The 24,814-nt window shown below is 41.7% G+C and overlaps 1 protein-coding gene across 5 annotated transcripts in view; it reads left to right on the forward strand.

The window, feature by feature from the left end:
* myo16 (myosin XVI) overlaps positions 1 to 24,814 on the forward strand; it is a 101,246-nt gene that overhangs the window by 45,906 nt on the left and 30,526 nt on the right. For all 5 annotated transcript variants that reach the window (XR_011311577.1, XM_069713661.1, XM_069713660.1 and 2 more), the window contains exons 6-22: positions 1,526 to 1,650; positions 1,834 to 1,959; positions 5,272 to 5,347; positions 6,932 to 7,082; positions 7,235 to 7,385; positions 8,384 to 8,494; positions 10,920 to 10,985; positions 12,468 to 12,595; positions 14,285 to 14,390; positions 15,401 to 15,518; positions 16,134 to 16,281; positions 16,484 to 16,601; positions 18,459 to 18,576; positions 19,329 to 19,400; positions 19,968 to 20,109; positions 20,898 to 20,970; positions 24,071 to 24,223. Coding sequence is in view for 4 of the 5 variants with exons in the window: in XM_069713661.1 (XP_069569762.1) it covers positions 1,526 to 1,650; positions 1,834 to 1,959; positions 5,272 to 5,347; positions 6,932 to 7,082; positions 7,235 to 7,385; positions 8,384 to 8,494; positions 10,920 to 10,985; positions 12,468 to 12,595; positions 14,285 to 14,390; positions 15,401 to 15,518; positions 16,134 to 16,281; positions 16,484 to 16,601; positions 18,459 to 18,576; positions 19,329 to 19,400; positions 19,968 to 20,109; positions 20,898 to 20,970; positions 24,071 to 24,223 (1,982 nt within the window). In the remaining variant the exon portion in view is untranslated. The remainder of the gene's footprint in view (positions 1 to 1,525; positions 1,651 to 1,833; positions 1,960 to 5,271; positions 5,348 to 6,931; positions 7,083 to 7,234; positions 7,386 to 8,383; positions 8,495 to 10,919; positions 10,986 to 12,467; positions 12,596 to 14,284; positions 14,391 to 15,400; positions 15,519 to 16,133; positions 16,282 to 16,483; positions 16,602 to 18,458; positions 18,577 to 19,328; positions 19,401 to 19,967; positions 20,110 to 20,897; positions 20,971 to 24,070; positions 24,224 to 24,814) is intronic.

Genomic DNA, 24,814 nt, shown 5'->3' on the forward strand with positions numbered 1-24,814 from the left:
GGGTGTGAAGGTGAGGTACACCCACAGGCCTCATGATAGCAGATTGTAATTGGGGCACTGATCTCCCACAGAGAAAGGAGAAGGTCAACATTGGCGCTGGGAATAAAAGAGATAAAGGCACAGGGAGAAGAGAGTGAGAGAAGCAGACACAGAGTGACAGAGGGAGAAGCAGTGAAAAAAGACACAGAGAAACACGCACAGAAAGAGGAACCGGAATCATGCTGACAAAGCTAGACAGAAACCGTTATAGACAGGGATGGAGGATTTTCCTCCATCCATCTACCATTGGCTCCACATGTTCCTTCACTGAATCACATGACAAATGCCAGAATCTGACTGCCGACAGCTAACTCATCAAAGCTTAGACCAGCCTACACACACACACACACACACACACACACACACACACACACACACACACACACACACACACACACACACACACACACACACACACACACACACACACACACACACACACACACACACACACACACACAAACACACATATTCTGTAACTCCCCCACCACTGACTTGTTTTGAGCCTGCTTTTGTGTGTTGGCCCCTGTGGTGATCTCGTCCCTCCTGCCTACCTGCAGCTCCTCTGATAACCCCCTCCAACCTCCCCCCACATTGCACTGGGCTTCGCCACCATGAAGAATATTCTTACTCATGCAGGCGCTCTGTTGCTATAGCAACTTGGCTGCAAGCTCTATATCCCCATCAAGTTTGTGGATATAGGAAAAAGACTTTGTGTCGCTACATTAAAAAGTAAAAGGGGAAAAAAGAGACGTTTTCTCTTTGCAGTAATCTAAATTCATATTATTCTTTATTTCCGTTCCACTGATCCAGCTGAGTTACTTGTGGTTCATGTAATATTGGATTACCATAAGTTTTTGCACTGTGGAGGCTACAAATTCTTTTGTGTTGCAATAATGCTCCTATGAGTTTGTCACGTATACCTCCACACCCCGAGGCTCTCATTTGTTTGGAAAGACACACTTATTGACCAGCTGATTCAACCAGTCTATCTGGAAAAGTCCAATTAGTTAGTGGCCTACAGCTTATCTCAGTGAAAGATGGATTGATTGATAATCAATTTACGCTATTATAGCAACCAAAGTTAGGTCCTCTGTGTATATGAATATGGAGCGGTGTATTGATCCTTCGTTAGACCTCTGTTTGTCCGCAAGTCACAGTGGCCTTGAATCGTTTAGGTCTGTGTTTCAGTGAATGTTGTTCCCAGATCCAGCATCCTCTTAAAATCATACACTGTAGTTGTACTGTAATTCAGCGCAGACACTTCAAAACCACTATCATAAAACAGCACACACAATTCAAACCAAATCCTCTTAAGCAATTTAGTTCAGCAAAAACTGGGCAATTTTTAAATGCACACGTCAGAACCGTGCACTCCACTGTAACTCGTGTCTACATATGGCAAAGTCACTGATTTACTTTTTTGGCATGACAAATAAAGACTTCCTGTAAAAATGAGTCGTGTATTGTGTTGGTGTTTTTTTAGGTGTGGATGTGTCATCCATGCATGCCATGAAGACACAGAGACCTAGCACCATGTTATCTGACGTGAGGCAGCTCGTAGCCACAGGGGGAAGCCTCAACCAGCCCAATGATGACGGGGTCACTCTGGTAAGGGAGGTCACGTGTGTTAACGTGTGGGAGTTTACTTTTTTTTTTCTTGTATAAGTGGTTTGTTCTGTTTCTTCAATTCATTCTCAACCAGATTTTGCTGTCTTCTCCTTTTCACTATTAACACTCAACTTACATTTTACCTTTGTTTCTCTCTCTCTCTCTCTCTCTCTCTCTCTGAAGCTTCACATTGCTTGTGCCAGTGGTTACAGAGAGGTGGTGTCTGTGTTACTAGAGAGTGGAACGGACCCTCATCCCGCTGACAACAACTTTTGGACCCCTCTCCACCTGGCTGCTAAATATGGACAGGTAACTGACAGCTGCACAGAAATGTCAGAACGTCCCTGACATTAATCAAGTCGACCCCTAATTTACAACTCATCTACCTGTATTGATCAGTGTGATTACAGCTTTTAATGAAATAACCAGGAAATTATTGATGGATTGTTTGTCAGAGAAACTTGCCTCCAGTTACCTTGCGCACACTCTGATAAACTGCTCTTTTTGGGCCTATTGATCAGAAGCAGTTTAACTGCCGGCACACAGGAGCACTGTATATGCATTTCTTACAGCCTTTTAGATTAGCAGTTTAATGGTCTCTCTTAGAGGAGAGGAGATTGATTTCCAGATGAGCTGTGGGAACAGCATGTGAATGGGATCTGGTGGTTTGGGAGCGGTCCAGCTATGAAGAGAGGGAAGCAATCACATTCAGATCTTGCTGTCCCAACTAGTTATTTCATTACATTTTGAGCCGTGTGCTTGGCTGCTGACAAAGAGAATGTATTCATTTGATATTTGGAGTCACTCTCTCCATCTTTGCCTTATCCTCAAGCCATGTTTGTTCCTTACTAGAGTGTGTTTTATAAATTATTTTTGTCCCCTCGGTTGCCCCGTAGCTGTTTCATTCATACAGATCTTCATCCCTTGTCCGCCCCCCCCCCCCCCCCACACACACACACACACACACACACACACACACACACACACACACACACACACACACACACACACACACACACACACACACACACACACACACACACACACAAATCCTTCCTGCAGTTGTTAGATGATCAGATGATATTTAATCAGTTGATTCACATGTGCATGTTCAGAGAGTGGTCCTGTCAAATTGAATATTAACCTCATTATGTCTCTTTGCTTTGACTCTCTACATATGCAATTAAAGTGTGTGTGTGTGTGTGTGTGTGTGTGTGTGTGTGTGTGTGTGTGTGTGTGTGTGTGTGTGTGTGTGTGTGTGTGTGTGTGTGTGTGTGTGTGTGTGTGTGTGTGTGTGTGTGCATTCGTGCGTGTTCGTGTGTGTCATATGTAAGTGTATCTGACTGAAGAGTGGCAATCTGGAAGATTGGAGAATCGATCAGGTTTCCTTGCGGTGCTAAATCACCTCAGCCATCGGCTCTTTACTGGAGCCAGTACTTTGCCACCTGCATACAAACTACTCCCTGATCCTTCTGTACATTCACCTTCTGTCACCTTCATCTTATAGCTAGACAGTGACACGTCAGTAACACAGGACATTATGGGTTCAAGATATGTATGTGTGTCCAGCCAATGATCCAGGAATTGCTAGCTTGACCTATAAGAAGAGATTTTGATATAATGCGGAAGCAAACTGTTTCTTGGAGACACTCACTGACTTCTGTAAGACCAGCTGATACATTAAACCCAAAGACCCCTTGTGCAGTTTGGCAAACGTACTAGACTGACCTTTTAAGAAGATGCATGACCCTATTACTGCAGCTAATTAAGCTTCCCTCCCTTGGTCTTGTGATAAGTGCGACCCTGGCTCTTACCTTCCTGGTTGGAGTTGGGGCTTTTCAAGTTGTGTTCTCTTGAGGGAAGAATTTTTAAATAGTTTCGTGTTGGATTTTTTTCAAACAAAAAAGACACAGTATTGAAGTACAGTGCTACTGGGATTGGGTTAATTTATTCAGTTTTATGATGAAGGTACATTTGAAAGCTGTGGCAATATAGCAATGGCAAGTTTCAGATAACAGTTAAAAAATTTAACCACCACTTTAATCTCAAGATAAATTTTTAAGTGTGACACTTACTATTGAAAGGACAGTCTGGACCATTTCACATCCACAGTGAGGTTGCGATGTCCCTGCTGATCACATGTACTGACAACATTTTCTTGGTCCTTCTTTAAACTCTGACCCACTGAAGAGTTCACATCTTGTGGTGCTACTGACGTGTTGTCTGTATTTATAGAGTGTGAGTCTGGCTGATAGGGTTTGTGGGCAGCAGAGACACTGTAGACTCACAGCTGAACAGCTGTTGGCGTGGGTCACAGTCAGTCTGCTGAATGTGCTGAGTCATTAAGTCCCCTGTACTTCGATCATGTCTTATTGCTGTGCTACATTGCAAAGAGTCTCTGCTACTTCCAGAGCAGTTCAAACTGTCACTTACAGCAAAGGATGTTTAGTCCTGGACTTCCATAAAGTTGAGACTCACGGGAGTTGTTTGAAATAGAATAGTTGAAATCAATGCAGAAAATATCCTGATTCTAGTCACAGGCAACTTGCCAGTGCCTAATGAATGTCTATTTTCACCCTCATTTTGTTATGTAGCTGTTATTTTGAGAACTTAAAGTCCCTAAGCCCAGGCTTAGTTGTCGCCAGACTTGGAAAGTTAGTTCAGAGCTAGAGAAAACATCATACAACTGTGTTCACAAGCTGAGTAGTGCTGCCAATTATGAGTAAAATTACCTTAGTGTGTTAAATCAGTGGAGTTTCCTTCAATTTGTCTATTTTTTCTTTCAATGTAGGTTTGGTTCTACTTAAGTGTCTCAACTGCCTTTTGATTACAGTGTTGAAAATCGATAATAAATTCGACACAAAATTATTTCATTCTCATTAAAGGACAGTACATTTTTTACTGGATGGTAACTTAGCTCAAACATAATTATCTGGTTCATTGCTGTGTAATATATTGTATGCACCAGTAACTGCAAAACAATGTAAATATGTTTGAGGTGTCCTGATAATCGGTTAGCTAATCATAAATAGTTATTCTGATCACATAGGGGTTTCATGGGTTTGATACAGTAGATGCTCCAAAGAGGCAACTGAAGGGGTGGTAAAAGAGACTAAAAGATAAAGAAGTAATGAGAGAGAGCAGAAAACAAGTCAGAATTCATAGAATGAGAGCTTGTGTTAGTCTCAGGAAAACCTAGATAGAACAACAGAGGACAGAGGTGACAGCATGACGTGTCCCTGTGCGTAGAAATGAGGGAAGACAACTATGGGGCTCCTCCACTTTGACATGTGATGGAAGATATCTCATTATTAAAGGATCTCCTCCGACAGAGGCACCACTTGTGTGGACCTGTCATGTTTGACACACACTGTATGCATCATCTGCTTAGTGTTTCAATTCAAAGTCCGTGTCACAGTGTGCCATACCACATTTTCATATCCACTCTTCTCTTCACCTTAGCCATAGATGTAGAAATACCCACCATATCTGTACCCTTGAACAGGAGGTTCCTCAAAAGCAATGAAAAATCTGCAGTGAAATGTGTTTTTGTTCCGGTGCTGAGTTTTTCAAGGAGTTTTTAATGAAAATGGATGTTGGTGCTTCTCCCATCTCTTACAGACAAGCATTGTTAGCCAGCTCCTCAGGCACAGAGCGAACCCGACTGTGTTGAACCGCAACCAAGACAAGCCCTCCGGTAACACATTTACACAATCACACAAATATACATGCATGTGCGCAGACACACAAAATGAGGAGGTAATGAAGCAAAAAAGCGTAGAAATGAATTTTGCCTTATTCGGCTGAGCTTGTTCAAATGCAATAAAAATCAAGGTGATAGTATAAAACAGGCACGTGCATATACATTCACAAAGTACGCAGTGATTGAGGCGTCCTCATAATCATTCTCTTGTGAGCCTTTTTTTTTTTTTTTTGCATATCTCTGCTAGTGAGACCTCATTTCTTAATGACAGAAAACATTCACACCTAACTGATGCTGCACACAAATAAACCCCTACATGCACTGATTAAATTTAGACATTAGCAGTAATTATAATGGGGTGGTGTGAATAGTATGCTAATGGAAATAAAGGTACCATTATCCAAAAGCATGTATTGTTGTTGCAATAATGGAATAATTCAAGATTAGCAGAGGTCTAAACTAATACAGTTTGCACTGGTTCGATCTGGAGGTAAATGCATTTCCTTCCTCACAAAAGACTTGCATGAATAGTTAGTTGTCAGTTGATACATTTACTATCAGAAATTGATGCCCACTCCTAATGTGTAGTTACAGTTTCATCCCTTCTACATCCCACCCTCGTACATTTTATTTGTACTGAAGACACAGACACACACACACACACACACACACACACACACACACACACACACACACACACACACACACACACACACACACACACACACACACACACACACACACACACACACACACACACACACAGTTAGAACTTCCCGCATCTCGCGTATGAAAAGAGCCATTATATTCTTTGAACCAGGTGACTATAACAGTCACTGTTAATGTTCTTTCTTGTGTGGTAGTGATTAAATGGGTCGTAGACAGGAGCTCCGGATTTACCCTGTAAACTGTCCATTGTGGGATGAAATGCCATAGTTGCCATTTACTCCCGTGGCTTAATCACGGGTCTGACTGCCTCACACGGGTCTTAATCAATAGCCCCTTCTAGCATGTAGACTTGCGCGACAAGCCCTAGAGACTGAGACAGTCCCCCTATTTTGTACATGGAGCCCCAGAGTCCTTCTTCAGCAGCCACCTGACGAAGGAAAGACAGAGCAAGAGATGGGTGTCTAGGGGACTGTCTGTCACATGGAAATAAAAAGACAGGATGAAGCCATTCCCCTCTCTCGTGCCCTGTTAGACCTCATTACAGATAGTGGGATCTCTTCCTCTGAAGCACAGTTGGATTAAACCACAGTGGGGTTCACATTCTGCACCAGTAATGCAAAATGCACATGGACTGTGAAAGAGGTTTAGCATGAAAGAAGAACAGAGAGGTGTACCTGGTTGTTTTAGAGTGTAGAGTATATAGGCTTTTGCTAAAAATATTACCACCATCTCTCAGTCTCTTTTCACTACGCAGATCAACATTTGAGTGGATGCAGAATAGTAATAAAATCTATTTTGGAACTTGCAAATATGTGTTTTAAAGTTTTTAAATAAACTTATCTTTGAGATGTCCAGATTTTACAATAAATCACTCCACTGATTGGCCCATCTTTTGTATCATGCCATTAGATATTGCCGTGTCAGAGCCGATAGCAGATATGCTGCTGAATGCGGAGGAGAGCTGGCTGCAGAGACTGAAGGATCCGTCTGCTCCTCTACCCTCCACTGACCAACGCTATGACAGCGGCTCACACGACCTCAACACTCCCGTCAAGAACTTGTGGGTTGACAATTTCATAAGTACTAATGTTGTGTTACGTTTACTCCACATATTGTAAACCCTGTTCTTTGCTTCACTTTGCCCCAAATCTGCTCCCTGTCCCACCATCCACTCTGCCTTTCCTCCTCCTTGCCTATCCATTTATCATACAGGAACCCCCTGGGCATCTCTATCTCTAAGCGAGACAGTCTGCTGGAGAAGTGTGCCATGTTCAGAGAGGCCGGTGGAGCACTGAGCCGACAGCCCTCTCAGGATAATGGCCTAGACGGCCCCTTCAGCTCCGGATCCAATAAATTGGAGCAGGTAACTTGTCATTTTAGAGCATCCAGACTACAAAAAACACTCTTAGACAGTAAGCACTCAGAGAGTCCCAAATGTCCATAAGGGTTACTCAAAAAGTAAGATTTCATATTCCATTTGTTGCTGAGCCTTGTTTTTCTGGATATATGAAAGGCTAGGCATGATTCTTTGTGCAGCATATTTCAACAACAAGGCAATTCAAAGTGCTTTACTTAAAACAAAAAAGGCATCACGATAACATAGGTCAGCAGCTTAAGACCAAAAAAGCTTTTGAATAGAAATTAAATAAGAAATACAACGTCAAAGTTACAGTGCCCTGTAAAAAATAAATAATTATTTTATTTAATAAAAGGCAGTGGCAAACAGTCTTCAGCCTTGACTTGAAAGAACCAAAAGTTGCAGCACAGCTGCAGTTTTCTGGGAGTTTGTTCCAGATCACTGCTTCTCCTTTAGTTTTAACTCTGGGGACAGAAAGCAGACCTGTCACTGACAACCTGAGGGGTCTGGATGGTTCAAACTGTAGTGGCAAATCAGAAATGTATTTTGGCCCGAAACCATTTAGTGCTTTATAAACTTGGGAGTGAGTCACAAGCCAAGAAAACCCACCTGTACCATCTTAAATTTGTTTAATCTGTTGTCTACTTCAAATTTTTGGCTGCAACTTTCACATTACAAATAAAATGTGTGCCCATCCTGTGGTTTAAGTCACCAGTCATCTGTTTAAGCTTTTTAAGTGAGTAGAAAAGTGGGCAATGCATTTTGTGTCTAGTTCAGAGATGGTATTTGTACATTTCTCCAGACATGTGCATTTGAGACCCAAAAGCATTACATTCACAAGGCAGTTTCCCTGTCTCAAACCGAAAATGTTCTATTAGAAGAAATCAGTTGGATAAGATTTGGGTTGGAACAAAATTAATTCTGCAATACCTGTTGGCTTCAGTGGAGAATAACTAGAAAACACTGTCTCAGAATATAAATCTAATAAATGGTATTTTCTTCAGGTTAAGCTGATGCCTCCGGCACCCAATGATGACCTGGCATCCCTCAGCGAGCTGACTGACAGCAGCCTGCTCTACGAGATGCAGAAACGCTTTGGCAACGACCAAATCTATGTAAGACTCCACAGTCCTTGCGCCACTTGACAAGAAATCCCACTCAACATTAAACATGCAACAAAACCCAAAGCACTCAAAGAACACAGAGAAAGATAAAAACACATTCCCTCACGGGCAGAACTGGGATGCTAGTTGTTTACTTGTAGTGGAGTGTTGCATACGATCTGGGAATTTCAGGGTGTGATGTTTGGATCACATCAGGCATTTTTTACCCATGAGCTCTGCAGTGGGTCTCCCTGCAGCATATGTACATAAAGTATACTCAACTATAAACATCACACAGCGTGCATTACAAATGCTGCACCTCCTCTCCTGAAGAACATGGTGAAGAATATATATTGTTTGTCACATCTACTAGTAGTAATTGTTCTGAATATAGTTAAAGGGTCATGTTGTGGGTGGAATATACCTAAATTTGTCTTAAAAATCCATTTCAAAGACCAAAATAAAACTAGGAAGTATTGCATGTGCAGCCAAGGCCTGACAATGAGCCACACCGTTTAACTGGGTTACATGTTTCTTGATTACAAGGAACATAAGAACACAAAATTACATTAAATCTGCAGCTGAAAATAGTTCCCAACAAATGCACCATTTACTCCTGTTTGACTTACTTTTTTCTTTTTTTTTCTTGAAATGAGGGAAGTCAGAAAATATTAGAAGGACTAAAACAATGTTTGTGTTGGTCTTTGAATAACAAATACTGAAAATATAAAACACAAGTCCTAACTTTTAGCTGTTTTTTTTTAGCTAAATTCCTTCCCTTCTCTGTTCCGGTCTGCTGACTTGTGTAACACTGGTACTTAATTCTAACACACACATATACTTACACTGGTGACAATTGCAAAATCAATGCCATTGAGATTGACTGGAGAGAAAAATCCATAACTACATTCAGGAGTGAAATGCCTTCATCTCCAACAACCGGTCCATTTTATGTCCCCGCCCTTTTCTCCTATCTTTTAAAACTGTAGTCTGGCTCCACGGGGACGGAGCTCTATGAAGACTGGAACCAGATCAATGTGGCGCTATCGGTGAACTCTCTTCTCTTTGAAGAGGCGGTAATAGTCTGTTATTACAGAAACCCAGATGGGCGACAGACAGTAGGTTTAGCCACAGCAGGAGACTAAGATAAGGGGATGACAATGAAAGGAAGTACAAGTGGTGGATGAAGAAAAGAGAAACAATTAGATTTCTGAATAATGAGGCCTGGAGGTGCAGTCGATTTTGGAAGAAGTGGTGAAAAGAAAGGACACTGAGTTAACAAATTGCAGCTGTCATTGGTGTGTGTATATATAAATATATATCGCAGCATGCCTGATCTGATAGCGTGACACCGGTATGCATCATGCTCCTTTCTGACTTTGTTACAAACATATTCCTAAACAAAGTCAAGGAAGCAAATAATGACTCACCTTGGCTTAAAAAAACACAAGGTTTACAGCACTGTATCAATCAAATGAGCAAAAGCAGAGGTCATGTTATTCCCCTTCATTTCATCTTTCTTGTTTCTACAGTTAATGTCCTTCGTTACCTTTAGTGAGGAATATAATTTTAAGAAAGAGGTGAAGAGAGCAGAGACATGGTGATGGACAGAGATGGGGGGAGAACAAAGGCAGTGAAGGCTCCATATGTTCCCAGCAGGGTGGTCAGAGATGGAGGCTTTGATGAGTGGTAGCTGCCTTCTGCCAGGATAGAAGGACCAGTCCACCGCTAAACCCCCGAGGAGAGCGGGAAGGAACCGGGGGAGGATACAACAGAAGACACTGATGAAGGCTGGATTACTGACAGTCATAAGATAAAACTGGGTGAAAATGGCTCAAATTGCAACCAGTCAAGTTTTATCCAGTTAGTAAAAAAAAAAAACATTCAGAAAGTACTGAGTTCTGCTCTGTGTCTTTGAGCAGTGGGAATTTGTTCAAGTCATTAACCTTGAACCATGGCCTAAGGACAGATAGGCATGTAGCAGAATGTTAACCATGCCTGCGCTCTCCCAGGGGATAGCGCGTTAGCTTTCAAACAGAGGAACAGAGGGTTAGCGGTTTAGTGGAAAGGGTCAGAAATTGGGATTTGGTTATTTTAATCAGAATGGCCTCGGGGTCTGTGTGTGGGAGGACTGATTTGTTGTTTTATTAGAGTAAGGTCATTACTGAGGTTATCATTAGTGGTCACTCTTTGACCTTTCTGTCCCATCACATTACCATTTTCTTGGGGACAGAAATTGGCAACACCGTGAATATTGGCGTTAAGGACAGAGTGGGAAAGCACGTCTGTTTCCAGGTCAGTGTTCGCTTTAGGCAGCATGTTAACCCAGCCTCAGTCTGCCTACTTAAAGCAGGACTCTGCCACGTCATATGCAAAAGATGAATGTTTATAATAAGTCAAAGATGATTTACTTGTGTTTCTTTCTGCTCCTTTGTAGACTTACATTGGACACATCCTCCTGCTGGTCAATCCAAACAAAGAGCTGCCCATTTATTCCACTTTGGTAAGCACGCCTTTACATTACCTGCAGTTCACATTAAACTTACAAGATATGCTGTGCTTAACCATCTTAATGTGTAATTTATAGGTAATGTTGAATTTACACCATTAGCCATGCTGAAAATACTGTATGAGGATTTACATATGAAAATCAGTGTACTGTACATGCAGAATTATGTTGTAAAGGAGACATTTGCTGTCTAATAAGCAGGGCATGAATGGATGAAATGGACCTTGCGGTTGATAAATAATGCAGTCTTCCTGTCAGTGATACACAGCATAAAGCTGTCTGCATCAGCCAGGGAAGAGAGGGATCCAGTTTGGGTAGCACATGCACGCACACATTCTCAGACTCAAACAGACTATATTACACTACCTCTCCACATAAAATATTTTTTTTTTACAAATATCAAAGGATATTTAACATATCCAAAGCTTAGATGAGCCTGTCAGTGGCTGACCGGAAGGCTCTACTTCTTTATGATCATGTGTTTGATGTTTCAATACCAATCAGCGACAGTTTGTGTCACCTCATTTTGAATTGCACATAACTAATTTTGAAATAGCTGAATTAATGCCAGTTAGAGGCTTGCCCATGTGGACCCAGGAGGAGGCATCATCTCCTGGCCTGACAGATGAAGCCAAGCCACCCTCTGGCTGTCCCATCCCTGCCTCTGTCTGGAGTCACTCCAGGCATCTAGGGCCAACTGAGAGGATGTGTGGAGGAGCAGGGAGGAGACAGTGTGAGAAGGACATATGTCACAACACGTGTGATCTGCTGGCCGTCTGTCACCCCCTCTGGTCTGGTGGTCCAAAACCCATTCTCCTCCCCTTTTACCACAGCCACTAATACAACACTGGCACACGTCTGGGACTGGGCCAACGCAGTGTTACACTCAGTTTACCGTTCAGTAGGATAGACATTAGAGGGCTCACTGTTTTATACTGTGCAGGTTACAATGTTTTCAAGTTATTCCTTTAAGGAATGTATTGTGTTTTTAAAAGCTACGTCTAATGTAAAATGCAATCTCCGAAATGACTTAAACTTTTAAATAACTCATTTTTAGAAGCAGATCTTTGTCAACATAAAAATAAACTGAGGAAATAGGAATGACCTGATTAGAATTTCTTAAGTTGATTGTAGTGACATTCACCTTGTTGATCACAAGCCCCAAAATAAACATCTTCACAATTACTTTTAAGTTTTCTTGATTAAATCCTTGTCATTGTTTTAGCCGGGAAGTTGAGATGTGACAGCTCAGTGTCAGTAGAAGATTTTTTAATTTAACCCCCTGGTATTAATAACGAATGACATTTGTGCCTTATATTTGCTTTGTATTTTATATTCGTTTAAGTCTTATAATGAACTTGACAAACAGACAGTGACACTCACTATGGTTTCACTGTTTTTCTGAAACATTATCTTCTGCGTTGCTGAACTTTGGTGTGTTTCCATGTTGCATTAAGGTCTACCTCTCTTTCTCAGGTGAGTCAGTTGTACCTGAGCTCCACTGGTCGTCTGTGCTCTTCTCTGCCGCCTCACATCTTCTCCTCAGCAGAGAGAGCTTACCACATGATGCAGCAGGAGAGGCGCCCACAGTGTTTCATCTTGAGGTACACTGACTGCCCATTCCACATCCAAATACAGACTCTGACAGTCACTGAAATACAGGCCTCAGAATTATGAGACATGAATGTCAACGGAGTTAAATAAACATATGGGTTATAGTGGATAATAGTTTAGCAGGCCACCTGGCTTGTCCACACCCTTCAGCCACACACCTGTTAAACACTCCCAGAGAGATTAATAGCTCTCAGCCTGAGCCGAGCTGGAGACCTTTTCGGTGTTCACACAGAGATGGATGTTTGCTGGGAGCGTTGTGCCGTCTTGCTCTTTGTCCTCGTCTGGACCAAGGCAGCTCCCTGATTGCAATTAAATCCCGTTCCAGCTCTCCAGTGACATTCCCACTGAGTCGTAACCAATCTGGCAGAGAGTTAATGCACCCTGGCCACAGGCTATTCGTCTCACTCACACACACACACACACAAAGTGACATTGTTCGGTGCACTCGCATGTACACACCTTCTCGTTTCCTCGATCCTTTCCTGAACGCACTCTGTCATTCCTTTTCTTGTTTCACTTTTGGTCAAGCTTTCTGTTGTACTGTGTATGTCCTCACTCACACACATATGCCCAGAAGCGCATGCGCACACACACACACACACACACACACACACTTACTTGTACACATTTACAGGCAATCAGTGGCCAACATCCCCTGAGGCAAGTGCTCTTACAAAATGCCCTTGAAACCTAATAAAAACTGGTAAATGAAAAGACAGTGGAAAGACCTCTGGACTTCACACTCAGCAGGGCTGTTAGTAGGAAATATAGCTACACACATACAAACAGCGCACCACAGCATACTGCGGTCATTAGTAAGGGTTTCTGACCTTCTGAAGCCATCTGCTTGGTGTTACTACGCAGGTCTCAACTCTCTGCTTGTCGGTGTGTGTCAGTGCATGTACTGTAGAGGTACCTTATGTCAGACTTAATATCCACTCAACAGAAAATTGGAAACAGGCCTACGTTGCCAGATAGATTTCAACATTAACAGTGTGCGAAAAGTGTTGGTCAATGGAGCAGTGTTACGGGCGTTGGAGGGAAAAGGTTGTAAATGTAATGGGAGGTGGTCCCTGAAGGGGTGATGTCAGGTGGGTGGAGACATTTGTCTGAGGTGACAGATGTAGGAAACACCCTGATGACAAACATGTCACACCTATTCTTCTCAGACAAAGATATTTGATTTTTGTACTATTATGTTGGCTTTTTACTCTGGAGCTCTGTCTTTAATTGTAATCTTTTCATTTTTGTTTTTGTTTTTTGAATGCCCTATTTAATCTAATTTCTGTATCTATTCATTGGTACATGTTTCTAAAAGAATTCAAAACATGGATGGTTATATATGATTACACAAACAAATTGAAAGCAACAAAACATACAAACATTTAAATATATGATATCTATACAGTTAATAGTTTATAGAATTAGTATTATCTGAATATTGCAATGTCTCTCACTATTGTATTGGTGCAATAAGTGCAATAACTTCTTTTACACAATTCAACTTTATTGTTCATCATAGTGGAAAATGTGTGACCACACCTGAGCAGTATAAAGCACTGGAGCAGGACTTGAAACAATTGGGACAATGACAACAACAAGTACAACAATGATGGGACCACCTAAGATTTGAATTACATTAAATTTACATCTTTTTGTTTCATTTTGTTTCTCTCTAGTGGGGAGAGTGGTTCTGGGAAAACAGAGTCATGTAAGCACATAGTGAGACACCTGACAGCTCGCTCCAGCCCCAAAGGATTTGCACTGGAGCCCAGAATGAAACACGTAAGTCTGGACGTACCTGTCTGCAAGATAAATGTTTTGCTTTATACTTCAAGTAGTTAGTAGGCCGGGTGTCCTGCTGGCTTGCACAACCAAGGAATAGCTGATGACTGTACATCCTAGGGATGAGTCTGGAGTCCTTAGTTGCTTTCAAAGGCAAAATGCGAGAAGAAACATCTTGTAATACACATTTTTGTCTGTTTATTGTTTACATCAGTCCTCATAGACAAACCAAATTTGTGTATTTCTCTTGATGCTTCTTATGTCTTACTGCATTTATTATTTGTTTCTCCATGCCATCTCTGTGATCAAAAAAATCTGATAGATTCCTAGCCTAAAAAAGGAGTTTTGATTAAATAAATAAATAAATTGTAGAGTACAAAAGATCCAGAAATACCCATATCCCCTTCACGGCACAATTTCTTTTGAATCAGTAGAAGCTGCAATTATACAAATCAATTAAGTATTTCGTTAAAAAGATTGAACAGAGAAATAAGTTCAAGGATGGTCAGAATTCAGTCTCTTCCTACACAATCACTATGAAAAAGTAAAAACATGTTGTGTCTGAAAAAAGCAAAAGTCCTTCAGGTCACCACTAAATGTATTACTGCTTCGTGTGTCCCCAGTTGCTGTGGTCTAGATTTGTTAGTGATGCTTAACATATGATTCACCTGCTCTGTATTCAGTCTGTCCATCAGTTGTGTAACAAAGCTGTGTGCAGCCTGAGAGAGCTGATGAAGTCATCGTTATTGTCAAAATCTGGGTCAACTCACTCATCATTATGGGACACAGAAAATATTGAGTGCCCAGATAATGGATGTACACTGACATCTAGTGGTAGAAAGTGGAACAGAAGTAGGACTCTTTTCGTCTCGGGCCTGAGGAAGAGATACTATGTTTAAGTTGATGCCATTAGTTTAGAAAAGAAAGGCATATTTACTGTACAGTAAAATGTATGCTATAAGGCATCGTAAAATCCAGGTAACATGTGCTTTGGTTGATGGAATATGCAGGTGAACTGTATTCTGGAGGCCTTCGGTCATGCGAAGACCCCGAGGAACAGCAACTCAAGCCGCTTTATCAAGCTGCTGACCATCCAATACTGTGATAAGAGGAAGACACTCCTCAGAGGTAACCTGCTTTTCTGTTACTATATACACTACATACACTTTATAGCACTATGCTGTCTGTCAGTAATCTATACTTTCAGGTTCATTCAGGTTTTTGTCCACATGTCAAAATATAGTAGTTGAATTTTCCAAATGTCTGTATTTTTGTTCAGTGTTTCTATACTTTAAATGAAAATGTTTACTCAGAATGGTTTTAATGACACACATGTATTATTGATGTTTTATCTACTAATTTAATGTTTACCAGGATGTCTGAGTAAATCATAATTTTCACAGGTCTCGATCACTATGGTCATGGTACATTCACCTTAGACATAAAACAAACATATTTCACAATATATACAGTACCGTAATGTAGTTTATCTATTTAAGATTAGGTGCACAGTAGTGAGAGACCAGCAGGGGGCAGTAAAAGCCCATTTGTCCACTGTTGAGCTGTTTCTTGTAAATGCTCTATTTTGTCACCTTATTTTACCCCCAGTTAATTGGATCAGTGAGCATTGGCCATTCAGTTGTAGCTACAGATTGATGTGGTCACTGCTACTATTATCAGAAACACTGTAATGTAATTTACACACTCCTGTTACTGAAGTATAAAACACATCTGATGTTTTAGCCCGGGTGTACACCTACATGTTGGAGAAGACTCGTCTAGTCCACCTGCCACCTCAACAACACAACTTCAGCATCTTCTATCTGATGGCTGAAGGCCTTTCACCCGAGGACAAGAGTGCACTTTATCTCAACAATGTCCTGGCTCATAGGTATGTGACTGTTAGGTGCTGTTTATACCGTTTATTTATAGTCACTTTAATTGATGATGTGGTCCACATACACATACATTCTTGCTGAACACATAAGTATTTATTTGGAATCAGGCTGGGCCTCACCTTGTTTTCTAGTTGTTAATATGGTTGTCTGAAGTCTTTATTCATAGTTGCCACCATCTTTCTTCCCTTACTTCAGATATCTCAGCGGTGGACTTCTAGGAGACAACCCTCCAGTAGCTACAGCTTCTACTCAGAGCAGGGAGTACCTTTTGGCAGTCAAACAAGCCCTGCGAGCCCTGGGATTCAACAAGCAGGTATTGATTGGCACAGCAGCCACCACTCTGTTGAGCCAAAGGATACTCACGGCAGCCAAAAGTCAAAGTGTTAATGTCACAGACCCTCAAGTCATAGACCACTTACTAGTTTGCTCGTGAAATTTTAACCCAGATTTTTGTCCACCTATTGAAGGTGGGTCCTTCAAAAGGCTTTGAACTGAAGGCTCTACCTATAACTTGTCTACTCTTTAAAATTACACATGGCAAATCTAATGGTTTGGGTCCTTTGGTCAAACTATAAAGTCAAATATTCCAAATTTTGTCACTAAAATGCCTTTTTCAAGTAATACTTGGCAAACAGTCACAGGAATTCACACAATAAGGATTTCCCACACACCAATAAATAATTGACCTTGAATAATGAATTAGTGGATACTGAGAGCTGGCGAGTACCCAAGAGTTATGTGCTCCAAATTCAAGATGCCTTTGATCAAGCATCTATCTGAAGACCATATGAAATGTGTGACCAAATGCAAAGGGCAGGATGTTGATTTATGTGTGCATGTGCATGTGTGCGTACTGTGCATTGGTACAGTTCGTCCTGTGCACCACCAGCTGTGCTGCCGGCCCATTATCAAGTTCTATTCTTAGATTCCCAGACAGCTTCTATCAGCAGTGAATGACCATCGTCTCACCTTTTAATCCACCAGCAGTCAATACACGCATATAAGTAAGGGACAGAGGAATAGAGCACTAGATAATGGTATTATCAGAGGGCACTACTGTCCACTGGATAAGAGAGAGACCTAGGGACAGAGGAAGGGGTGGGGGAGCTGGAGTGCAAGTGATAGACCACCCATTGGGCTATGTCTAAGCTCTCATCAAGGGCCGATTCCCAGTCCAGACCCAAAGGTCAATCATCATTAACGCTCCCAATCGCTCCTTTTCTCTCCCTCGCTCCCTTTCTTCTCCTCCCTAAGCTGGGGGTGTGGGGGTCTCTTCTGTGTGTATAGAGTGTCAGACAGAGAGTAATGCTTGTGTTTATCTTTGAGATATCAGCTCCGATATCCTGCCTTGAGAGAGTGCACACGCAGACATATTCACACACACACACACACACACACACACAAATGCTCACACACCCTCTAACTCAAACATCCCCCTCTCAGAGAATCAGAGCAGTGGGTGACGGGGTATTCCATTAAGAGTCCTCTACTCAAGGGCACAGAGGAAGAGAGAGTGTGACAGAGGAAGAGAAGAGTGTGAATGAAGGGAGGGAGGAGGGCTGACGCATACAAGTGTTGGATTTTCTGATATTTGTACTTCCCTACCCTATCTGTCACACTCAGCCCATTCATTCCTATTGAAACTGGAAACGGGTCATAGACCGTTTTAAACAGTTATATTTTATTTGAATTCCTAAAAGGGTTCAGCAGTGTTTCATTGTTGTTTTAAGTAACCAAGTAAGTAATCAATTCGATGGGGACTACTTTCAGTACCAGGATGGCTTTAGGAATAATACAAAATAAAGTCCATGAGTCGTGTTGATGGAATGAATGGCCACTACTGTAAAAGTTGAGTCATTTAGAGAAATTAACTTTATTTGGCTTCGTCTTGATAGGCTTGTTAGAAGGATATTTCAGTTAGTGGGATTAGTTTTTGGTCTTTTCATGGGATTTATTGACATCAAGCTAAAGAAAAAATATCACCACTCGTGTCCTTTAAAATAGGTTTGACTTGGCTTTATGAAACATTGCTCCGCCATTAATGTAGGTAAGATTTATATTGAGTGATGCAAAAAAAAAGTTTTGATTGATTTAACACAATTTTTTACCCTGTCTAACTCCACACCTTCTCCTCTAACTCCTTCTTTTCCACTGTCTCTCCCTCTGTTAGGAGGTGGACTCGGTGTTTACTCTGCTATCTGCTCTGCTCCATATTGGGGACCTGCGTTTTACCGCACTGACAGATGCCGACACGGCCTTCCCTTCTGACCTGCAGCTGCTGGAGAGAGGTCAGTGCCCCCATCATATCCCCGGCCCACTTCCCCACCCTGTGTGGAGGTGGGATTGGATGAGGGAGGAACAACACACCAACTCGTCTTGTTTACCTCGCAATCATAACTCGTTCCTTTCTCTTTCCCTTGGAGTTCTGCTTGGCAGCTTGCCAGAAATAGCCAAAGGCCAGACAGTCACCTGTTTGGTGAGCCATATTTTCTATCAAAATGTAACCATGGTGAGGAGACATCGCTCCTATAGACCTTTTCTCTCCATTAGGGTCGATGGTTTATTTTTCCCTGTCTCTTCCTCTCATTATGCAACCACTGCATGTGCTCCTGTGACCTGTGACCTCTTGTGAGACGGTAAACAAATGACATCAGCGCCTGAACGGGAAAAGAGCCTGTCGTTGTCAGGGAGATGTGATGTCATGGCCAGTGATGTCAGTAAAGGGTTTCTGTGTTGCTGTCACCTGTTTTCGCTGCTTGTTTATGGTTTCTGCTCAGAAATCCAATGATGACTAATTGCTGCCTTCTCCACCAATCAGTTGAGCGGGAGTCAGCTGTGGAAGAGTTCAGCTTGTTGTGCTGTCAGCGTGATATCATCATTAGAACAGTGCACAGCAGATCGGGTTCTGGGATGTTATCAGCTCTGCCTTTCTGATGCTCAGTGAATGATTAATACTGTTATTTTGATGTTTTTCCTCCTGTCATAATGCAACTGTTGTTTACTTTGTCTCTTCCCTCTCTTTTTGTCTTTCTCGACACAGTTGCTGGATTATTGCAGGTGTCCTCCAATGATCTAAGCACGGCCCTCACCTCTGATGTTCAGTACTTCAAAGGTATCGACTTACCGGCTTGACTCCCCGTTTCATTCCTGCAAAATCATGTACTTTTACTGCTACTGACATGTAGAGGACAAACCTCAAAATTGTTGAAGTTCTGCTTTTAATACGGTGCAGAAAGTAAAATTTCAACAAGCAGCAGAATGGTTCTTATGTGCCTGTCTAGGGATGATAGCAGGCTGCCTGCTAGGTCTTCCCGAGTGGTAGGAGACCTCAGGGTAGACCCAAAACATGTTGGAGAGATTCAATATCTTATCTGGCCTGGGAATGTGAAGACCTTGGCAACCCCCAGGAGGAGCTGGAAATCATTGCTGTGAGAGAGATATCTCTAGCCAACGCAGAGAATTGATGGATGGTTAGATGTAAAGGTCTTTTGGAAAGAATTTGTTTTTCTTGCAGGAGAAACTAAAAACGATTGGAAAGACGAGGACAAATCTCAGCGAGTTGTTTTTTTCCTCTCAAAAAATATAAATATTTGTCTTTGAAAACCTTTAAAATGGGGCTGTGCGGCCATCTGAATTGTCAAGTGCCAGAAATTGTATTTTCATGTCCTCTTTTTGTCAGGTGATGTGATCACTCGGCGCCACACAGTAGAGATGTCAGAGCAGTACAGAGACCAGCTCGCCAAAGCCATCTATGGACGCCTCTTCAGCTATCTGGTCAACAGTATCAATGAATACCTTCAGGGACAAGATGACAGCACTGGGTATAGCTGTGTGTATGTGTGCGTGTGTGTGTGTGTATATGTATGTGTGTGTCGCAACACGTGTACCTCAGGGTGTTTTTACTGTAAACCACAAGAACAATTTCTTTGGAAGCGCAGGCCGTTGATATCTGTTATCACAAGCACAACCAATGAAGTATATCTATTATTGCATTCAAGCAGTGACTCATTCAGGGCTCCTGGAGCAACAACACTAATATTGTAATAGGGCGCATAGTTTAGAGTTGAGATGTGTAATAGTTTACATTGCATGACATGCATGTTTAAGCAAGTACAAGGTAGAGATGGAGGACACATCCAAGGTCTATTCGGAGGTCTCAAATACATACACGCATTCAGAAACTTACTTGTAAATACACACACACGCACACACTCCCAAGTGAAGGTCATAGGATCCTTGATGTTGTTAATGTTGTGAAGTCTTATCGCACTCTGACAGATAACCCAGGCTACATCTTCTGGAATGTGTTTGTGCTTTGCCTTGTTTACACATCAACCACAGAAAGCAATACATTTCTTAACCAAGCACTCATGGCACACCCCTTTCAGATGTTGTTGCACACACACACACACACACACACACACACACACACACACACACACACACACACACACACACACACACACACACACACACACACACACACACACACTTGACAAAAGCATGATAGTTCTTGTCAGACTGACACAAGCAAAGCTCTCATGTTGATCCTTTAAAATAAGTGGTGGTTATATAGTAAATCAGGTTTCTATGTACTTATTTCTTTCAGTGACCCGGCCTTGGAAATTGGGATCTTGGACATTTTCGGGTTTGAAGAATTCCAGAGGAACAGATTTGAACAGGTGGGACAGTGGTTTTGGTTGTTGTTTTTTAGTCCTCAATAAAAAACAAACAAACATAAAAACATCAATATTGTTTTGCTGTCCGCTTCAAACTGACACGATTTCTCCTATTCAAGCCAAAAGCATTCCCTGCAGCTGTCCTGAGTTATAGAAGTCTCTCAGAATAGTGTGTGGCATTGTAGTTTCAAACAGATCTTAATCAAATTTTTCAAATATTTTGAGCTCTGTTTTAGCCCCGGACATTTTTGTCTGTAATTGTAATGAATGAGGTGAGGTCTGCGGCTGACTGTGGCGTGATTTTCAGCTGTCCTCAAATGAACCGACGGCAGACACAATGACTGTCTGTGTACAATGTGAAGTACAAACCACTTTGTGTTTGTGTGTTTGTTGGGGATGGGAATCCTGCTTTTACAATATTAAACGCTGTTGTAATGTTTAACAATATTTAGTTTAGATTTTTGTGGTCACAATACAAATCAGGACTGATTGCTATACTTCAGACAAACATCGACAGTTACTTGAATACTTTAAATTAAAGAAACTGCATGAATCCACAATACTCTCTTTGTTTTTGTTAGCTTTGATTCAAATCAAGTAAATCTATGTTGTATTAGTGCTACCTAAAATTAGCAAACCAACAGCCCCTTCTTTTGTTAGAAGAACAATCAGTTATTAAGTCATTCAGTTGGACTCAGACTGTTTGACATCATTTTTCCTTCTTCAAAGCACTCAAGCACCACATGTGACAGCCCTGTGCACTGTATTTACTAAGGAGAAAAAGGGATTTTTTTTTTTTGACTACACAGGAATCATTTTTGGGGAATTTATTTATTGATTTTTGTCAGTTGTCTTTTTCGGCAACCCTATTTTGTATTTTGTGGCGTGCGCTGTTTCCCATACATGTACATGCACATACATGGAGTTTGACAGTTTGTGTGTGTGATTATATTGTTTGGTGTACAGAGTACAGCATGTGCAGCTCTATACAGCTCACCTGTTCCTGTTATGGGCTTTAACTCTACAATGTGCTCATCAAGCATGCAATGTTAATAGACTACTCCATTGTAAGACCAGCAGGGATCAAACAGTGAGGTGTGTGTGTGTGTGTGTGTGTGTGTGTGTGTGTGTGTGTGTGTGTGTGTGTGTGTGTGTGTGTGTGTGTGTGTGTGTGTGTGTGTGTGTGTGTGTGTGTGTGTGTGTGTGTGTGTGTGTGTGTGTGTGTAGGTCTCAGAGTTTAATTCATAGCGCTCAAGAGGCTAAGTGCTTATTCCTGCCACTTAGAGCTTTCACTTCCTCCCTGTGGAGCTACTGGTTTCTCCCAGCTTTTATTAAGGGAAATGTGTTTGTCTTTGCTTTTGTGCATAATGTGTGACTTGGGTGTTTGTGTGTGCGTGGCTTTACTCATCTGGATTTTCTCTAATCCAAGTAGAATAGAAAAGAGGGTGGCAGGATAACTAAACCAACAAAAGAAGAAAACACTTCTCTAACATCATGTATTCTCTGTTGAGAACTACCTATTAATGTCACCCTGTTCAAAACACAGACGCCACCCACAGAAGAGAGCAGAGGGGAGGCTCAAGTTCTGGATTAGCAAATACAATGATCTCTTACAGTATATGTGGCTATGTGGCACATCAGTGACAAACAAGCTCCAACATGTTTGTACACACATGCAAACACACAAGAACGCTTCTCATGCGCAGCATGATCAGGGTCATTAGAGCTTGTTAATTAGAACTGTGTTTGTCATGGTTGTGTTCAACTGCTCAGCACTTTGCTAATGAGCTAACTCAATCAACCACCTGCAGGGACTACGCTTTTAATGGACTAGACTAGGTCGAAGACAAAGAATAGACAAACACAGACAAAAGAAAAACAGGACTACAGCCGCCTGCGCCATGGAACTACACACTAAGATCAGGGGGGGCGTACTGTTCTGATACGTCACAACTTTCTTTTCAATGATCCAGCAAATCACCTTTTCATCCGGAGCCTCCGAAGGGTCACTGGTATTTTCTATAATCTACTTTTGTCTTCCTTTGCAATAAGTTTTTCATTTTCCTGATCAACGGGAACAGTCATTGTGTTGGTCCAGTCTAGTTATAATTCAGTGAGTTTGGAGAAACTACAGAAAGGAAGGATGATTTGACACTTTACATGATGCATTAATCACTCCTTACTCTTTTTAAAAGGCCAAGTTGTGACAGTATGTGGCTGCTGGCTAGGGCGCAGCTGCTCTGTCTGGCTGTACTGATTGAAGATGTGGCTGTGGATATGGTTACTGCTTCGACCGGCTGCATTTGGTGATTTAATCCAATGTTATTATGAATATGTCTCTGGATGACATTGTCATGACTCTTCCCTGCTCCTATTGACAATCATGATTACAGTACCACTAAGTCACACGGGATTTGAATCTGTTGTGCTTCTTTCTGTCAAATCTGACAGATGGATTAAATAGGAATAAATTAGCTATAAAACAATACTCAGCCAGCAAGGACCATGTCAGTTCACAGTGTAGGTAGTGTTTCACCCATTCTTATAAACTGAAGTTTTATAGCCATCATCAAAACAAAGCACATGCATGGTTTAAGTCAAACCTCACTGCAGTACTTAAGTGTTATAACATTGTTTAAATGCTTTTGTGCGTCCCGTTTTGGCTTCAGTAGTTTAAACAGGCCTGCTGCTGCAGTCTTCTACACACACATATGCCAGACAAACCCATTTGATTGACTTCTCGCTGTGATGTTATAAGGTGACTCCTCAGTCAATACAATTTTGTGTCTCAGCATGAACATTTCGTCCATAATGCAGTGAAACAGCAAAAAGGCCACACAAAGAGTTTTCCATTAGTGTGTACGCCATGAATGAGGTGTCCCTGTAAACAATCCTCATAATGTTGGGGTCAGCTGTGTTACAGAGTAGTCCGTTTATGCCTCACTGACTTCCCTGTTAGTGCCACAACGGCTGCTTTTCGAGGCTGTATTTCTGTGTTTGTTTGTATGAAAAACAAACATTCAGCAGCACGTCTCTGAGGAGTTACACCACGTGCCCTGAAGTGTGTGTTTGAAGGTTGGTGTGTGTGCTGTGTGTATTCCAGCTGTGCGTGAACATGACCAACGAGCGGCTGCGGCAGTACGTCTCTGAGGTGCTATTCCAGCAGGAGCAGGCAGAGTGTCTGCAGGAGGGCATCGCCATGGAGACCCCACGCTCCTCCAGCAACCACCCACCCGTTCTGGACTTCTTCCTTCAGGTACTGTATGTTTCTGGTTTTGGCCATGCAGTCCAGACCCCTTTGGTCTCTTGATGTAATTGTCAGAGGTCTTCCTTCTGTTAAAGGGAAGTTTTTTTCTTCCAACTGTTGCCTCATGGGGATTCTTGAATTGTTGGGTTCCTCTCTACAAGGTTCTAAAGTTTTGTTGTAAGAGCCTTTCTACGTTAATTGTCCTGGGATGACTTTTGTACTGATTTGGGGCTATATACAACATACATGAAATTAGATTAGATGTAATTCAATATATCAAGCCCACCAGAGCTTTGACAGATCAAGTCAAATTCACAGATAATTTCAGCGCAAATGTGAGTTGTTGTTTTTTTTCTTCTTAGAAACTGAAATGGTTTCCATAAATGAATCGCTCTTTTTCTTGTTTTTCTAACTGAAGTTTAATTTAAGACGTCCAGCAAAACAATAACGTGTAATGCACTGGAACATGACTGTAAACGCATTGGTTGAGATGCAGATCACATTACTGCAACATGGCCTTGGTTCAATTGTGGCCTTTGTTGATGTCTTACCAGCACCCAGCCCCAACCCCACCTTGTCCTGTCCATATTATTTGTATCA

The sequence above is a fragment of the Brachyistius frenatus genome, unplaced genomic scaffold, assembly GCF_029030835.1.
Source record: "Brachyistius frenatus isolate BFR_SWC_R1_liver_20210118 unplaced genomic scaffold, ASM2903083v1 Contig_120, whole genome shotgun sequence".
Classification (NCBI taxonomy): Eukaryota; Metazoa; Chordata; class Actinopteri; family Embiotocidae; genus Brachyistius; species Brachyistius frenatus.